The sequence below is a fragment of the Anabas testudineus genome, chromosome 24, assembly GCF_900324465.2.
Source record: "Anabas testudineus chromosome 24, fAnaTes1.2, whole genome shotgun sequence".
Classification (NCBI taxonomy): domain Eukaryota; kingdom Metazoa; phylum Chordata; class Actinopteri; order Anabantiformes; family Anabantidae; genus Anabas; species Anabas testudineus.
The window spans coordinates 7,525,436-7,543,649 of NC_046632.1; the positions used below are offsets into that span (position 1 = coordinate 7,525,436).

The window sequence follows — 18,214 nt, forward strand, 5'->3', positions numbered from 1 at the left end:
TAGGAACAGATGCATTCCTGTTCTGGAAGACAGCAGACACATTTACAGTCTACAATCTTTAAAATATTTCAATTACTCATGAAGTTTTCCTCTATAAATGTAGATATGCCTCTACATGTAGGCAGACTCATGTCTGGGAGGGAGGACCTTGTTACTGGGTCATAAAGAGACACAGGGATTAGGTTCCACACTGTATCCCAGAGGAGGGAGAGGAGGGCTGGGGCAGAGAGCACGCTGTGTGGCCAAACACTGACTGATGCTCAGGGGAAAATTTCAGCACTGTCAGCGACATATACCTCCTAATGGAGTTTCATCTTTCTATCACACAACTATGTGCACTACAGATGGCTTCTAATGTGGGTTTCTATTAGGATGATATTTAAGTCTCTGCGAGTGTGTGTGCTTCTTACTTGTAGCACAGGGCTGGTGTGTACGCTGGGAAAAGCAGTCGGTCTATTCAGCCACAGAAGCAGGTCCTTACAAGACAGACACTTACTCCTGGGTTGTAACCTCTCCCTTTCCCCACCTCCAGTTTCATCCTGATCATTTTCTTCAAGATCAAATAGGCGTTGATAGTAGAGCCGGTATGCAGCTTTCATCGTCAAAAAAAGGGCTAACCATCTGTGAAAAAAAATGGCGTCAGAGGGGAGAGCAAAATTTAGGGAATTTTGGAGAATAAATAAACAAACATTTCATTAGAGATAAAACATTTAACACACAATAGGTGCCCCTTTTTCTTGTTGAAGGGCAGTCTCTTTCTTAACTATTTAAACAATGATACAGACACTAACACATCTGAAGATAGAACCTTAAATCCCACCTCACTAAGGTGCCTTGAAGCATGAGATTGGACATCTCAGCAGGTGACACATCAATGAAGCGCAGGAAGGAAAAGCAGCTTCCTTTGTCATCACCTGCATCAGTAAAAGCAGAACATATGACTGTGAATATAAACAGATACAGACAGCTGGGGGGATTTGGAAAATATGACAAAAACAAGAAGGTTTGAATGTCAAATGAAAGAGGTCATCTCAAATGAGATGATATACGTTTGGGTTTAGAAGCGTCCTGTGCAAGTCTAAGAAACAAGGTTGGCTGGTGCTCACCTTTTCTATGAAAAAGAGACTGCTGGATGTGATGCGGAGAGAATGGAGACAACAGCACTTGAAGTAACCTGAGAAGGATGTTGAAAGACAGACTGGGTTACACAACTTAATGGGAAGAAAAGCAAAACAGTGAATTTGGAACAATAATCTGATCCCAGTCCAACCCACACAAATTCTGCTTGAATAGCTATAATTGGGATAAAAGCCTTTTCCCAAATCAGGAAATATCCAAAAGAACACAAATTTGTTGAAAAACAAATGCATTCAGCAGAAAATTTATAATCCATTTTTACAGCTTCATAATATTAGAAGAGGAAGTTTAGCTTGACCTGTTGACTTAAATTTTAAGTTCCAGAGTGTCTTTCAGTTTATTTCTGTATATCTGTACAGTACAACTTACTTGTTCTTGGCCTGGTTGTATCCGTGGACAAGTCCGTGACGGTAGAGGAACTTAGACATGATGTAGGGCTTGAGGGACATGTGGAATGGAGAGCGCGTTTCCTGGCGCTCAAACAAGTCAGGGTGATTACACACCTAAACACACACACACACACACACACACACACACACACACACACAGAGGCAGCAAAGTTGGTAAAATGTGCATGTGAAGCAGCATTAGTCATTCTCCTATGAAAGCCAATTTGTTGTTTAATCGTAGATCTTGATTTTTGTTTCGGCCAATGAAATCTCTATTGGAGCATTAAAATTCTTTCTGAAAAACCACTGCAGCAAAAAACTTCAGACTACTGATAATGTGGTACTGGAAATAATCCTCAAATTATTAAACTAATACCTGTGATCAATCACTATGAGTTCAATGGCTGAAAATAACCATAACGCTTCATAGCTCTAATCTTATCTAGTCGGGTATTATTACTTTTTTTATTTTTGCACTGAAAACCACAAAGTGGTTTTAACCAGGCCACTCTTCATACCTTCCTAAACTGCATGACCAGGTTCATGAGGGAGGAGGTGGTACTGTGAGCCTGCTGGGCTGTGCCCATGGAGGACTGCAGTAAGTCCTCGATAGAGATCTTGTTCCTCAGAGCCTGGTAGAGCAGCCTCTGCCGGGACGTGAGCTGGCAGTAAGTCAGGATCTCAATCTGCAGAAGCAAAGCAGAATAAGCAGTGAATTTACTGTCATTCTAAATCTATCATTACTATTATGTTGTTTAATACTGTCTGACAAAAACAGAACCCTACCAACTTTAACATCTGTTGAGGTTCATTGTTTGGCTATTCATTGACTTTACGTTATGTGCTCTTCAAAACTTAAAGATTAGAATTTAAAAATGCACTCAAATAAGCCAATCACTCAGCTGTGTCTACAGGTCACCTTTAATGTTTTAAGACACATTGTGACAGAAGTCCTTTAGTTCAAGTATTTCTTGATGATGAATATATGCATAAAATAAAAGCATAATACAGACTAATCATTGAGTTTTCTTGATTTAGTGCTGCATGTGTGTGTGTAACACACTGGTGTCATTGATGAAAGCAGAGAAAGTGAATGACAATAAACCATAAAAACGCAACCATCAATTGTGACTCAACTCTACCAGTTACTAGTGGCTTCATCATGCTGACAAAGCAAGAGAAGCCAAGGATCCGAGAAGAAAAGGAAGTGGGCTGGCATGAAAACAAAACAAAACAGTGTATAAAGACCCACACAGCATATCAATGAGCATGTGTGCACCGTATGTGACAGCTAAAGATCGAGCCCAACATATATCAAGAAAATCTGCCAGCACACCATCACTCACTGGCTTGTTTACAACACTTTCTTTGTCTGCGAGGTGTACAGTGAGACTAACAGAGGAAGGGAGCAGGTTCGACCAGGAGAGTCGACTTATGCAAAATACATTTTTAAGGGTACACAAAATAAATAAAATAGTCATTAATAATAGTTCTTGTGCTGAGAATTTGTTTTTGTTGTCATTTTGAACATCTGACATATTATTAGTGTTTTTATTTTCATTTGCTACGATTTTGTCCAACCCACATGTCATAATTTTACCTTCTCAGAGGCACTACTGGGAAAACCTCCTTTTTTTATTTGGTAAATTAGACTTGAAATTGAGAATTGTTTTCACTTCAGTTTCAGCCATTTCTTTGAATGTTATTCCAGTCTTGGATTCATAAAATAGATTAAAAAGTAGTCTCTTTTACCTTGTCTGAGAGTTCATTTTCCACATCCTTCTTAATCCTGCGCAGCATGAAAGGTTTAAGGATCATGTGCAATCTGGAAAGTTGGTCTGGAACAGCAAACAATCATGTTTAGCTACAAAACCTTTTGCATGCAATGGAACCAAGAATATAATATCAATGTTGGCACACAGAATTATAGAAATTGCATAAATGTAAGCCGAGAAACATGTTATTCAGCTGGAAAAGTTAGGACAGAGCTTTAATAGACAGCTGCTATTACTACAACTCAGAGCTTAGAGTTGAACTCACTCTCATCAATGGCAGATTTGTTCTCAGCATGGCTCTCTATGTCCTTGGAGAACCACTCATTAAACTCTTCATGGGAATCAAACAGTGTAGGCATGATGAAGTGCAGGAGAGCCCACAGCTGAAAGACAGTAATAAGACACACTCGTTAACAGTAGTGTTTTACACACACTAACTAACACAAACACGCACATACTGCTCACCTCAGCCATTGTGTTCTGGATGGGTGTCCCTGTGAGCAGCAGCCTGTTTCGACACTGGAACTGCAGGAGGATTTTCCACCGAACACTAAAAAAGAAATAGTGACTTGTGATCTAGCGCAACATGACTTTATCAATATTATTTTCCCACCCGTCTTATAATCCCAGTTACAGAGAAAAAAGTGAAAGACAAACTGTATGTGTGTGCATTTCTCAGACAAACAAACTGATCATTTTCTCGCTGGAGTTGTATATTTTGGCCAGTTGCTGTGATATTATTCATACTTTTATAGTTGTAGAAATGCACGACTATGTTTTGCAGACTTTTATTCTGCATTAAATTGCATTATTTTAAATTTACTTATGAGAAATCCTGTACGAAAGCTTTGTGTTTTTCAAAAAATTGTTGTTCATGTGAGTACTGTATAGACATGAAACACATCTTTATAATTACTATTTTTGGTAAACTTGAATCATTATTGTGTAGTCACTAGGGTTTGTCCAGGACAAGTGGGTTAAAGCCAGTGGTTGCTTCAAGGGTGGAAAAAAATCTATTTTTGATCTGCAAAACTAATTTTGGAAATGGTACGCCATCTTAGAGTGGACAGAAACATGCAAAACATCACTATGGATGTGGAAAACTTTGCCATGTGTTTGTTCAGAATAATGCACAGTTAAACACTTGCCGTGGTAATGCTTTACCTAGTACTGCTTTTCAGCGCCTGGGCCTCATCCAGAACCATATACTGCCACTTGACTCTCTGGAAATACTTGACGTCCTGCACCACCAGCTGATAGCTTGTGATCACCACATGGAATGGTGCATTTTGTGTGTAAAGTGTTTTCTGTACCAACATATGTAAGGAGTATGTTTAGAGTTACAGGCTGGGAGAAAGAGACAGTATTTGTTTTATCAAAGCAACTCTAAAAAAACATGTAACTGTATGTTCATTAACACTTTTATAATTACCACCATCATCATAATCACATAGTCTCTCACCTGGCTCCAAAACTTTCGAATCACCTTGCGATCGTGAGGATTCCCCCAGTATGGCAACACCTGATGGACAAATCAGCAGTTACAGTTAAAAACATGGGAAAAGTTGCTCTGTCAAAAAAAGCTTAGTAACACAAAAAAGTACACTTATGTCAGTCTATTTAAGATCCTACACACACACACACACACACACACACACATCTATGATGTTCCCAGAGGAAACATTTAGACATAGCATTGTGTATGAATCACTGTTTCACTTGCTAAATTGTTGGTGCAGAATATGATGTGAAAAGATTTACACATTACATCACTCAACACAAACTGGCATTCCATTGTTTTCAGTCAGTCTTGCTTTGAGTGGTCAGGAAGCTTATCTTCAAATTGTGTAATAGGTTCTTTTCACACCTCATTAGCAAAACAGACTAGAATTGATTCATTTCCAAAGCAGCACAAAAATTCATGTTATGTGTGTATGTGCATATGTGCACAGATGACATTTTGATGTGTTTGATAAATGGTCTTTCGGCTACAAGAACGCTCACAGCCTGTTAAGGCATGCAAGAATGATTTTGTTAAACAACAGTCACTCAACAATTATAGAGCTCTGTGTTTCTATTAGTATAAGCAATACTACAAAAACCCTAATACAATACTGCCCTCTAATGGATATTACTAGATAGCTGGTGTGTTGGCTCTCAAACATTACAGCATTTTTCACAAGAACAAAACAGCACAAGATTCATTAGGAGTGCTAAAGCCGAGAGAAAGCAGCATGAAGATGCCAGGATTTCTTTAAACATGTTTTTGCAGGTGTTTCTGGTGTGCTCACTTAGCTGCGTCTCACCTTGAATTTGGGAACAAAGCGCGTAAACTCCTGATGCCAGTTATTGAGTGTTGACGCTGGAGAGATGATCAGGAATGGACCCCAGATGTTGTCTCTCTGTGCAGGAACAGAAAAAAATACATCATCAGCTTCCGCAGCAGCTGGTTTTTGTATGAGCATGTGCGAGCAGCACCCAATAACAGGAAGCCCACTGAACGCTCAAAAGACACATTTTCCCTGTATTCCACTTTTTCTTCCATTAGAGCTATGAGAGCAAAAGATCTAAAGAGCTGGAAAATCTGCTTTTCACAACAATGAAATAAGTCATCTGACTCATTCAGTGAAATATTGTATTAACACCTGCACAAAGCTCAGCTATAAACTAGGGACTATTTAAAGGATGCAGGTGCATGTTCAATGTTTTAGCAAGCCAATATCAACAGTGGAGACAACTGAATATTGCACAATTTTGTTTGAACTTGCTTTCTTTCTCACCTCTGCTAGGTGCGCTAAAAGGGCGATACTCTGGACTGTCTTTCCTAATCCCATCTCATCTGCCAGAATTCCATTTATTCCCTGAAGAGAGATCAGAAAACAAAGGACAACATAAATCACTAAGTGTGTATATAAAAAGCACAAAACTGATTAAGAAAATGTCTGTGGTTTCTCAACATGTGATCGAAGCTAACTCTTATAGTTCTTACAGTCAAGTCAGGTAGTGACACAGAGTTCATAATATTAAATCCACCACAGTGAACTATTATTATAATATTATACAGTCAAGATGTGCTTTAAACTTCTTAAGGGTTTTGACATAATATATTGTCTGAAGTGTGTAGGAACTACAAGTTTTTTTATTTATACAGTAAGTAGACCCTAAATTAATGGGCTCAAAAGTGTTTGTGCAAAATAAATAAATTACACAAACTTAATAAAAAATTCTAAATAAGTCTACACAGGTGTCTATTTTAGTTTTTACTACAAAAATAGATATGGGTACCTGTTCATAGAGATTGGCCAGCCAGTTCATGCCTTTAAGTTGGTAACCCTTCAGCTTGCCATTGAAGGTGGTGGGCTGAGGAATGTCTTCACCTGCTTGAATGGAAGGGTTGGAAAGGCTGTAGCTCTCCCCAAACCCAGAGCCAGCACATACAGATGAGCCACCAGCAGCATGTAGAGATGCACTGCGACTGTCCTTCGCCTCCTCATCGAACATTCGTGTCTACAATGAGACATTTGTAGATCAGCAGGGACCATGAATAACCCTAGTCTTTGAGAGCCACAGCCCTGTTTGTTTTCCAACCATCCTTGCACTTACATCTTTTGATTGGCTGAACATATCTGATCCAGGTAATCAGCAGTGGGTAGGACCGGGATAGTTGGAAACCAAACAGGGTAGTGTGTATGTTGCTAAAGTACACCTGTGGGTGTGAGTGCATCAACTTACTCTCTCTTGATGAATTTGGTAGGCCTCTTTGGCATTCCTCAAGGCCTGGGACTTGTAGTATTCACTATCTGGATTGGATACAATAACATGAAAACAATTAAATTCAGTCTGTTCTTTCTTTCACATACAGAAACACACACACAAAAAAAAACTAATTCCAAAACATCAGAACTCTGAAAGTAATTATTACCATGACTATTTCATTAATAATCAACCCTAATGATTCAGCAAAAAATATGTTCTGAAATTAGTAAATAGCAAATTTTAATTAGCGGTTATAAGTGATTTGATAACTGATAATAGGCCCTGGTTCATATTTTCAGCTGCACAAATAGTCCTACTGTTCCAGTAGGGGAGAAATTAAGTGAAAAAAAAAAACCTGCACAGAATAAAAAATAATCTATTTAAGAGGTAAAGCATTAATACTGAGTTTTAGTTACTATTTGTTTCTACTCCATTAACATAATAAACTGCACTTGTCTGAACTGTACGTACCATAGTCCTCCTGTCCCATGTTGACCATTATACCTCCTCCAATGTCAATCTGTCTTTGCCCTGCAGTGTCTTCAAGCTTTCTTAGGATTTCCTCTTGAGCTGCATCTCCTCCTGGAACCCCTGTACTGGCTTTACCACTCATGAAATGGGCATACAGCTCCGTCTGGGTGATCAGGAAATTTAGTTTACGCTGCTGACGCTTAGCCTGTTGAATATAGAAAATACAGAAAATTAAAAACAGATTTATAGCACCACCCAGGATGTTTAAACTGTAATACATTGATACCCTAAACAACACACAATAGTAGAATAAAAAACAGGGCTTAAGATTTAGCTTTACAAAGCAAATAATACAAACCAAGCAGAGTACCTCTAAAGATAGTAACATCCATTCCACCTACTTCTCTCATCTCCTCATCCAGTTTTCGTTGCTCCAGGGCCTCCTTCTCTGCCCTTTTCCTGTGCTCTTTCTCCACTTTGTCATACTTCTTCCAGTATAGCATCATTTCTTTGGTGAGGCGCCGGGCCCGAGGTAAAGTCTCCTTGCAGTTCTTCTGGGCCTGGATAGCTGCACGCCGCACCTCTCGCATACACTGATGAGCCAGCTGGCATAAACAAAACAGAAGTAAATATATTTCTTAAGCTATATTTATAGTGTGAACTATTTTTCCAAGATTATTTCCCTTAAAAATACAATAGTGTGTACACTCTACTTACCTTTTTAGCATTGGTCAGTACGAGGTTCTTAGCAGAGGTCTTTTGTTTGAAAGACTGAGAAAAAAATAAACTGAACAATTAGCCTGAATAAGCCTCAGAAGATATTTCTAAACATTCCAGCAAAAAACTAAAAATGAATAAGCTTGGTGATAGTAATAGTTATTAGTTATCATTAGTGTTATGGATACTAACCTTGGGGATCTCCTTTTTGGCAATGGCGAGCCAGATCTTACGTCGCCGTGCATTCAACTGCTCAATAGTGAGATGTTTCTTTTTCACCATGGGAAGTGGAGCATCATGCGAAAACTTTGCAAAGATCTTGGTGACATATGGACGTCCCTCATCCAGAAAATCTCCCTCTCCACGTTTTTTCTTTTTCTTAACTTTTTTAAGTTTGGCTGAAAGACAGAGGAAAGTAGAAATTTTGGTTTCATATGTGACATGACCATGACCCTGAAAGATTGCAGAAAATTCCTTTGTGTCTTTACCCTTGAATTTCTTTTCATCTTTGATTTTCTTCTTCTTTGGGCCCAGAAGATGGCGCTGTTGCTCATAAAACGGATCATGGGTAGAGAGAAGTCCAGTGCTGTAGTACTGATACTGATGAAGCTGCAGGAAACGTACAGTTTCAGATGGAAAGATATGCAATGACATTTAAAATCACATGTCAGTGGCATTCTACATATTACTACAAGTTATTATATGTTTGTACCTCCCGCTCAGAGTGAAACTTGCTCTGGTGCTGCCTTGTGTAGCGATGTAATCTCAGCATGTCATGAAGCTCCTCCCGTGACAAACTGAAGTCGGAGTCATCGGAGTCTGTGTCCGAGTCTGTGGTGTCATCGCTCAACAGGATGCTCTGCAGGAAACATATGGGGAGTGGAATTAAAATAATGTGTATGTTAATGTATAAGTGTCTGTGGCTTATTCCAACATAGTAAACAAATTCTTAAATCTGCAGCACCATGCAGAATACATTTTTTACATTACCTTGAGCCATTTCCTGTTCTTCTTCAGCTTGGAGAAATTATAGAGGCTTGTTTTATCTGCCTTTTGGTCTGTGACAATTACAGGAGAAAAGAATAACATATGTATAACCTTACACAGAGAAATATGAATGAACAATTACGCATGAACCATATCTTTCGTGAACAGATACAGTAGATGCAGCAGTGCTTGTAAAGTAATAACTGAATGAAAGTGTTAATGAGAATTAAAATGCTTCTGCAGATTATTACAAATGTTTTTATGAAAAGAGCAGACGGAAGAGGAAAAAACCAGGATGGGAAAATGTATGTATCGTACTATTACCTTGCAGCAGAACTCCATTGAGGGGTTTGCCCTCTCTCAACCCATCCCCGTGTTCACATAACTCACTCTTCACTGCTAAAGCTGTATGCTGAGTGGAGGGATCCAAGGACAGCCCGCTCCCCAATGCACCATCACTATCGTCACTGTCATCACTGCAAGATAAAAACATGTAACTGTAAGCCCAATGTTTTTCTTTGCATCCTTCATGTACTGTATCGAGTCTTCTCTTTGGAGATGTGTCTCATAGCAGAGGAAAACTTTAGCAACAGGCCAAGCAACAGATATCTGTTGCATGTGTATGAACACCCCTCAACCCCTGTACCTGTGTCTGTACCTGGTTATGTCTTTGTTGAAGATGGTAGCAGTGTGCCGCAGGAAACTGCCCAACCTCAGGGATCTTTCTAAGCGCTGCAGGTAGAGAGGTTTGGCCAGACCAAAACTCCCTGATGCCCCGCCCTCCAGCTGGCCACCCTGCCCTGACGCCATGCAGCACAGACACCTGCGCCAAGCAGGGCAGGATCTTTTACTGAAAAGACAGAAGTAGAGAGATAACCAGAAGGGGCTAGGAAGACTGCTCAAGGTCAGACTGAGAGGAACAGAAAAGAGCTAACTAAGAGACGAATAAGGCTCTGCAGCATTTTTAAATATCTATTAAATGCTCATGGAAAGCTGCTGAGTTTTGATTTTAATTTAACATGCCAAAGACAGTCAAATCTGGGATGTGGGAGAAACTCTCAGTCTAGCCTGACTCCATTCTTTAAATCTATACACATATCTCAGATGTTGTCGCAGTAATGAAACCATTTATTACAAATATCAGGTGGTTGTTGTTGTTACAACGAACGGACATGCAGAATGGTTTCAGCTTTCTTTTCAAAGTACAGTACATACTGTGGACCTACCTTCTCAGTAAAGGATGTCATGGCTTCTGATTCCAGAATTAGGTACTAATGATCGGACAAATGTGACATACCCTGCAAAACAAGAAACCTACACTCACACAGATATTCAAATGAAGTGTGAAAAGTGATTTTCGGGAAGCCTTTCAAGAGTTGTGTGTTCCGTTTACAGGGAGTTTGCTTTGTTGTGAAATACAGACAGCATTGGTACTCATGATTTTCAAAAAAGGAAGTGTTTCCTTAAAACATTTTTGTTGACAAACACCAAGACTAATAATGAACATGAACATATCTTTAAACCTGACTATATTATATATGTGTATACTATCTCAATCCAAGTTCATAATATAAATAAATCAGGAAGACTGCACTAAATGACTTTGATTTTTGTAGTAATAAGTTTTTGATCATTTCTTTATTGTTTGTATTATATGTGTGTATTGCATTTCCATCTTGGTCACTTCAGTCATGGGTCATTTAAAATGCAAATAGTTTCGAGTTCACTTATTCTACTATAAACGTAACATACATAATAATACTATGCAAATCATTATTTCCTTCAGGTTCGTAGATTTAGTTAGATTTGTACTTTGACATTGTTATGCTGAACTTCAGTTGTCCTCTGTAATTACTGCTCATTACATATTCACGACTTTCTTGGGGCGAGTTCACCGGCTGGCGTGAGGAAGAATAAAGAATTAGAGCCAAACAAGAGTTCAGTTTTTATTAAAGGAAATGCCGATTTAGGACCCGTGTTAACCTAAATAATATGCATGTGCTTTTCCTGCTGCGTCGTTATCATTAGCTAGCTGGCAAATCCGAGCTAGCATTAGCCACGGGTTTGCTGGCTAACCTTGGATGTGCAGCGGATTGTAGCTTGCAAGCTAACGCCCGTTAGCTGCCGCACAGCTTAGCACAAGCGCCGCACTTTACCCTCGGCAAAGGCTCAAAGTGCTGGTATACGCCACACACACTGACAGCTTACCGGCTCAAGTTAACCACACTTGAGGTTTGAGTTTATTTTCGTGCTTTCCCCAAACACGCAGCCGTCGTTACAGGACGACTGTTTCCTCATGCTATCTAATGTAGCTGTTCATCATTAACGTTAGCTTATCAAACAGGCGTGTGGACACAAGACGTCCTCTCACACCATTAATATGAAGTATTCAAATCGGCTCTGTCTCTTTAAGGCCACCACCTCCCTGCCTAAACAATGTATTTAGATATGATAAAGCTTCAAATACAATTCTTGTGCAGGCTAGTCGCGACACAGCGACCAGGCCCACCGCCCGCGCCTCTCGTACCCTTGTTGCGGACACGAGCGGGGACTCGGTTGCCTGCTGAACGAATGATCCCCATGTTTTAATTCTTTCTTCCTCCCGGCCATCTTCCCCCATTGCTCCTTCGCCATAACAACCACCACGGAGTCTCTCACCTTGGCCCTGTGTCCCCCCTTTTCGTCTCTCTCCTCGCTGCTGCCGACTCACGGTTCTCTGACTCCAAAATGGCGGTATGAGGCACCGAGCGAGTCGGTGAGCTTTGAGTCGGCAGCAACAGCAGAGAGGCGGCCACTTTCTGTTACTGAGAGAGCAGAGACACGACGCCATGGCGAGTATACAGCAAGGAGCAGGCGTTCTAATCAAACGCAGAGAGAGGGGTACTTCCTAGTCGATATATTCGAGGACAGGACCGTAACAGTAAATACCGAAGATATCTCTTACTAATAAATGGACACACACGCTCGTCATGTGTATCGTTTAGAGTCGTATATACACAGCTAATTCAATGTATCGATACATTTCCGATGACGATTAATAGTGTCTGCTCGCTGCGAAGATTACCGAGCTGTGCCTGACGTCATCAGAAGGGAACTCCGTTTTAGGCCAGATAGTTTTTTATATCCAATTGAAAATAATTTTTTTAAAAAGTATTTTCTGATTTCCGGTTTTATTGTAAACTTAAGGTTAAATATATTTTCAATCACTTAGTTATTTTATTATTTGACATACACACGTTTTTAATTTCCCATCACAGCACACTCAGGGAGCTGGTAGGGACATGATGAACACATGATGCTGATCTTCTGTTGAAATCACAGCTTCAACCCAAACCATTAGTTACATAATTTTCTTTGATGCCGAGTGAGTGTGTTGTGTTCTTCTTTAGAGCTATGGTATGTTTATTTTTTCTTTCACTCCTTCAGGGAGCTGTGGGTATCCCCTTGAGCAAATGTCTGATATGTATTGATTAATTCCCATATAGTTGATTGTGAATGTTACTTGTTACATATTTATTAATCTTTATAAAAAAACAACAACAACAGAATAATCCATCCAGTGGCACCGACGAGCTTTAATGTGCCAAAACTAAATAGCAAAACAGCAAATATATGAAATAGCAGTTTGTCAATCAGCTCCACATTAACTGTTAGGTGAACACAGACATATTGTAAGTAAGTGTAAGCTGTTTTCATTGAACCAAATAAGTGTATAACCTAATGCATTCTCCATTTATCTTATCCAGTTTCATCTTTTGTATTTTTTTGTGCCATTAAAAACATTAATGCAGGCACATTTTATGCTGCGTCATCTTGTAGTTTTATCAGTATAAATCCATGTCCACGTTTCACTTAACATTCCCATACAGTCCCAGTGCAAAAGTCTCTTCTTCTATTACCGGCAACAAAATAACAGTATTCTGTAGAGAACAGCTGAAGCTGGCACAGCTTTCAGCAACAGGTGCCATTAACAGGCCATTAGTTAACTACATTTTACAGAATGAGTCTGTCTCATGGATGATGTGGTTTTATTGACATACAGCTGGTGCCTGTCATGGCTTTTTTTGAATGAGAGACAGACAAAGAGAGAGAGAGAGAGCGAGAGCAAGAGAGAGAGGCCTCATTCATAGCCAGCTCAATTTTTCATCCTCAAATTTCTGTGGATCAATGAAAGGCTTATCAATGGATTTGATTATCAGTTCGCCACAGTACACGCACTCAGCCGCAATGATGTCATCAATGTCAGATTTGATCTGTTCACGGCTTGTGCCTGCATTGCCCTTTCCCAGGCTAGAAGTGTCTCCTTCGTCCTTGGGCGCCGGGCGGTGACGTGACTTAGAGGATTGCATAGTTGCAGTCAGCTTTTTCTGCAGCTCCTCCAAACGAGTCTGCTTGTAGGTTGACAGGTGAGGACTGACTTCCTAGAAGGAAGAAGAAAAAAAACAACATGACCATATGGAAATTATTACTACAAAGAATCTTAGAATTGAGGTTCACATAAGACAGTTTTATAAAGTGCTTACCTGGAACAGACAATCATAATGGAACATGTGACCGCACAGGAATAGATAGAAGGGCCTGTTGAGTAATGGAAAGTCACACGCAGCACACTTTTCTTGGGAATCGACGACACCATATTTGTTCCTCATTTCTTGAATGTCTTCCCTGATACGTTTAGCACTTTCAGTAGCCTCCTCCATTTCCTGCTTCAGCTCTTCAATGTGCTGGTTATACTCCTCCAGGGAGTTGCAGATAGCCTCCTGAGAAACCATGATGAATAAACGTTCATTGATTTGAAGCAACATAATATATTCTCTCCAACAATGCACTGATTATGTTTTTATTTTATAAAATTTTATAAACATTTTTATTCCCTCTTAATCTTCTAATTATTTTATTTATTTGACTAGCAAAAAATTGTCAATATAATTTCCCACGTCCTAAGATACAGTATCTTGATATTTTCTTTAAAATACTAGGATACACACCTTAAAGTGGTCAATGGTGACAAAGTCTGGGAAGAAGGGCAGGATGTCTTCGATCTTGAGCAGGTTGCAGCTGGACAGACAGTTCATGGCTTTCTTCACATCTTTCTCCTCTTGCACCACGTGACGGGCAATCTTCAGCCAAAGCTTCTTCCTCAACTCCTCATCATCATCAGGCAGGTCTGCACATGATTTGGCCAAGTCTACATCTACCTATAGATAAAATATAAATTAAAATGTTAGTAGCGTTTCAAATTTTGCTATAGGTTACAGATAGTGGGAATTTTCTGGATAATCATCTATACAGTAAGATTTCATGGTTGCATGACTTGGCTATATTTTGTGACTTAATATGTCTTTACATGCAATGCTAACCCAAGAGTATCACTTACTTGTAAAGCAAGATCCACTGCCTCCTCATACAGTTCCATAATCCTATAAACCAGCACGCACGCGCGGAGATAGCCATGTTCAGCACACAACCGGAGGGCATACTTCAGATCATAGTGGATCTCCGAGGCATGAGTACCTGCCTGTTCCAGATACAACAGCAGAGAGTCTGGCCTATATTTGGCATAGAGCGACAGCAGGTAGTTATGGATTGCCTCCTCTGTGACATTGAGCTCGTACACACAGAACTCCATGTAGCGGATGGTTTCAGTGATCTGCTGTGTGCTGCCCATCTGACTGTAGTTCATTAGAGCTGGGATGAGCTTCTTTGGGTCCAGCCTCTTGCCCATCTGAATCCATGCGTCTACCACTTTTTTGGGTATATGCTGCATGAGGACAGGGGAGAACTTGTAGAAAAGCTTTTGATCGCAATGCTTGGAGAGTACTTCAAGTGCTGCACTGTAGTCGTCATGTTGGCAGTAGTGGGATATTACCCTCTCATAGTCCTGCATGACGACAGAGAAGTAAACCATGTCGTCCACATTGCCATGGCTGGCCAGCAGGTCATAGATGGTGCTGCGGTTGTTAAACAGGCATTCCTTATGCTTGGAGCTGTTAAGGAATTGGCGGAACTCGTCGCGGGTCTCCTGGAAGATGATGCTATTGCCATCGCTCTCTAGCTGGCCAAGACGGTTTAGGTAGAGCTCTGTTAGCCAGGTGACCAGCAAGGTGATCTGTGTTCTCTCACTCTGTTTCAAGTTATTTAGCTTCTTGAGTAAGAACTCCTTCAAGGCTTCCTCTTGTTTGGCTTCAATGAACTTCAGTGCTATCTCTTCAAAGTAGTTCTGTGTCAGCGCATAGCACTTGGCGCTCTCCAGGTATCGCTTATTCTGGAAGCAGTGCTCAGCCTCCTTGGCCAGCACCATGTCCATGCACTCAGGTCGGTCACGGCAGTACTCCTTGGCCAGATCAAATTTATTCATGCTCATGTACATCTGCCAGACGTCCCTGGACTCACGCTGTATGTGGTACCGGAAAACTGCACGCTCAGTGTAAATCCACACCAAGCCACCAACTGGATCCTTGATCATCTTCTTAAGGGTGCCAAATTTATCTGGGAATACATCCTCATATACGACCTGTCCATTCAGAGTGCAGATTGCCTTAACTCTGTCATCAAGCAACAACAGGAAGTGGAACTGTGTAAGCACAATAGAGATAGGCTTCTTCAGACTGAGGTCAATGTCTGGGGTGTACTCCCACACCTGTTTGTTTGAGACAAGAAATTTGGAGAAAGTAAAACATGGAGCACTGAATGTGGAAAGGGTAGAACTAAACACTACAGAGACATTTTGCAGCCTCTCACACACAGACATTTACCTGCACATCACTCAGCAAAGAATCAGGTCTGACAGAGTCCAGCTGGCCATAAAGAACTCCATTACCCATCATCCAAGCAAATGCCTTAGGAGAGGAACGCAGCTTTGAAGTGTAAAATGTGATCTCGCTGTAGCCCATGTCTGCAGGGAACTCCTGGAAACTGGGCAACAGTTCCTGATTCTGGTTGAATATGGAACTGAAGCCTTGTTGCTCTGACCCCTCGGCCACCTTACCCACGAACTGGAACAGCCGTTTGCGGGTGGTGGCGATGATGAAGTACTTGTTCTCCAGGCCACGCTCCACCTCCAGGCAGCAAACTGGTGCTGGCTTCCCATCCTCCTCCAGAGAGTGGACCTGACCCAGTATAAGAAAAAGAAAGACACAGGTCAGTATTTCCTACTGCAAATGGACAAGCTGAAAAGTACCACTGTACTATGTAAACATAAATGACTATCAGACATTCTCTGACCTGTCTGAAGTACTGGTCAGGATTGGTGTTGAACAGACTGCCCTCAGTTGCAGAGATCTCAGCCTCAAAGATGATGCCTTGACTGGTCCCAACCAGTATTGGCCCTGTGCTGGTCTCATTGCCCAGCAGCTTGTTCCAGCCCACGCTCTCAATGAGGTGGCCTCTCCAGCGGGACAGACTGCGCACCTTCTGGGTGTTCCTGTTGAGGTACAGACATTCACTGGTGCTGAGGCTAATCAGCAGATGGGAGCCTGCAGTAGAAAAATATAAGTGGGATAAATTTGCTGCTGTTAATAAGTCATAAGCATGACATAGAATGATAAAATGATATCTTCTCTGAAGTTGTTCTCCACCTTGTGATCACATGAGGGAAATTAAATGAACTGATACTACAACCATATGGTGCATATGGTATGCAAAGTGTAAAAAAAATGTAAATACTTTGCTGCTGTTTCAATAAAAAAACCTTTAACCAAAGTGAAATCAATATGATAATGTAATCATGTAATTATGACCTAAGAAAAATGTTTCTGAACGAGCGCTGTCTCTTTCTCTTACCCGTGGGGTCCAGGAAAAGTCGGTACACTTTACCATCATCTTTTCTTCCCAATTCAATCTGATTGGGCTGATCTGGCTTGGCTAGGTCAATCCTGTGTAAAACAAACAGGAAAACATTAGTATCCGCTGCAGTAACACCTCTGACAGATTACCTTTAGATGTCCCAATAAACATTTGCCAACAACAGATGAGTACTAATCACAGTGAAAAGCTTCAATTAACTCAAACCAATCCAATCAAAACGACCCAAACAATGGTGAATGTGATTGACTGAGCGTTTAAAGCGCTCATGATAGTTTCACATGCCTCAGCAGGGTGTCCTTTCCCAGACTCAAGCACAGCTGATTGTTGCAGACCGCAAGATGGTTTATCTTCTCGGGCGGTGAGAAATCGATCCTCTGCTTGTTGAATATGGGCTTCTCCTCCTCAAGCCTCACATTCACAAAGCCTAGCGTGTGGGCAAATGCAGAGTATTAACAAAATGACTGTCTGTTACACATTTATAAATCCGATATGCATCACTGCATGTGGTTCATCAGATCACCTCCAGAGAACTGGGGCCGACCTACCTGAGTGTGTTATCCCGATGTTGGCACCGGACAGGCGGTTGCGCTGCTGCGCACTTTGCCTGGTGTTTTGCGAGTCTTCGTACTCGTCGAGAATTGAAGCCATGGTTGAATGTGCACCTTTTTTCCCCCACAATACCTGTGAATAATGTCCCCCAGATAACAAAACTGCCACAGACTCAATTCTAAGACGACATGGCTACACAGCTAGCTAGCTAGCTACCACAGCTTCCACATGTTAGCTTCCACCTGACGTGTTTCCGCTCACTTCCCACTACTAAAAAGAAAAGACGTGCGTAACATACACGTTTTTAGGCAACAGCACAAACATGCGAATCAATGAATCTTTCTGACAGTCGTGCTAGAAGCACAGCTAGCGTAGCTTCCGACAGCAAACACAGGGTGGACTCAGATCGTCAGGTGACACCAGCAGTCATGTGATCGCACACGGTGCGGCGCCTCAGGTTTGACGCCGGGGGGCGCAGCTCGCCCAAGTCAAGAGCACAGACTGTGACTAGTTGGGAGATGTTGGGCATGGATTTATTATAAGATTTACAGATTTTACATATTTATTACTTTCTAATCCATCGATCAGGCATCTATCTATCTATCTATCTATCTATCTATCTATGAG

At 41.0% G+C, this 18,214-nt stretch overlaps 2 protein-coding genes across 5 annotated transcripts in view; both read right to left on the reverse strand.

The window, feature by feature from the left end:
* ino80 (INO80 complex ATPase subunit) overlaps positions 1 to 12,070 on the reverse strand; it is a 33,712-nt gene extending 21,642 nt beyond the window's left edge. Inside the window, exons 1-25 of one of the 4 annotated variants that reach the window (XM_026341097.1) lie at positions 11,891 to 12,070; positions 10,459 to 10,530; positions 9,891 to 10,082; positions 9,557 to 9,708; positions 9,236 to 9,303; positions 8,958 to 9,104; positions 8,734 to 8,854; positions 8,438 to 8,643; positions 8,246 to 8,299; positions 7,930 to 8,133; positions 7,529 to 7,733; positions 7,034 to 7,101; positions 6,587 to 6,808; positions 6,082 to 6,162; positions 5,608 to 5,703; positions 4,764 to 4,823; positions 4,466 to 4,608; positions 3,767 to 3,851; positions 3,567 to 3,684; positions 3,279 to 3,364; positions 2,045 to 2,212; positions 1,507 to 1,640; positions 1,107 to 1,174; positions 821 to 914; positions 411 to 621 (exon numbers count right to left, since the gene is read on the reverse strand). In XM_026341097.1, the coding sequence (XP_026196882.1) occupies positions 411 to 621; positions 821 to 914; positions 1,107 to 1,174; positions 1,507 to 1,640; positions 2,045 to 2,212; positions 3,279 to 3,364; positions 3,567 to 3,684; positions 3,767 to 3,851; positions 4,466 to 4,608; positions 4,764 to 4,823; positions 5,608 to 5,703; positions 6,082 to 6,162; positions 6,587 to 6,808; positions 7,034 to 7,101; positions 7,529 to 7,733; positions 7,930 to 8,133; positions 8,246 to 8,299; positions 8,438 to 8,643; positions 8,734 to 8,854; positions 8,958 to 9,104; positions 9,236 to 9,303; positions 9,557 to 9,708; positions 9,891 to 10,042 (2,943 nt within the window). In that variant the 5' untranslated portion in view covers positions 10,043 to 10,082; positions 10,459 to 10,530; positions 11,891 to 12,070. Of the gene's footprint in view, positions 1 to 410; positions 622 to 820; positions 915 to 1,106; positions 1,175 to 1,506; positions 1,641 to 2,044; positions 2,213 to 3,278; positions 3,365 to 3,566; positions 3,685 to 3,766; positions 3,852 to 4,465; positions 4,609 to 4,763; positions 4,824 to 5,607; positions 5,704 to 6,081; positions 6,163 to 6,586; positions 6,809 to 7,033; positions 7,102 to 7,528; positions 7,734 to 7,929; positions 8,134 to 8,245; positions 8,300 to 8,437; positions 8,644 to 8,733; positions 8,855 to 8,957; positions 9,105 to 9,235; positions 9,304 to 9,556; positions 9,709 to 9,890; positions 10,083 to 10,458; positions 10,531 to 11,440; positions 11,696 to 11,759 lie in introns of those variants that run through there. The other 3 variants (XM_026341094.1, XM_026341095.1, XM_026341096.1) reach the window with 3 other exon arrangements.
* Positions 12,071 to 12,730: 660 nt separating this feature from the next.
* vps18 (VPS18 core subunit of CORVET and HOPS complexes) lies at positions 12,731 to 18,011 on the reverse strand. The gene is made up of 9 exons (XM_026341851.1): positions 17,584 to 18,011; positions 17,321 to 17,462; positions 17,015 to 17,106; positions 16,457 to 16,707; positions 15,988 to 16,341; positions 14,610 to 15,872; positions 14,221 to 14,430; positions 13,756 to 13,992; positions 12,731 to 13,653 (listed from the first exon to the last, which is right to left on the reverse strand). Exons 1-9 carry the CDS (start codon positions 17,684 to 17,686, stop codon positions 13,357 to 13,359), a joined length of 2,949 nt encoding a protein of 982 aa, XP_026197636.1. The 5' UTR covers positions 17,687 to 18,011; the 3' UTR covers positions 12,731 to 13,356.
* Positions 18,012 to 18,214: the final 203 nt, after the last annotated feature.

What these genes read in the sequence shown, in the direction of transcription:
- vps18 (XM_026341851.1), bottom strand. Translation starts at nt 17,686, where the DNA reads ATGGCTTCAATTCTCGACGAGTACGAAGACTCGCAAAACACCAGGCAA. An exon ending in CATCGGGATAACACACTCAG is followed by an intron (nt 17,463 to 17,583) that starts GTAGGTCGGCCC and finishes CCCACACGCTAG; the next exon opens with GCTTTGTGAATGTGAGGCTT. An exon ending in TCACCATTGACCACTTTAAG is followed by an intron (nt 13,993 to 14,220) that starts GTGTGTATCCTA and finishes ATGGTTTCTCAG; the next exon opens with GAGGCTATCTGCAACTCCCT.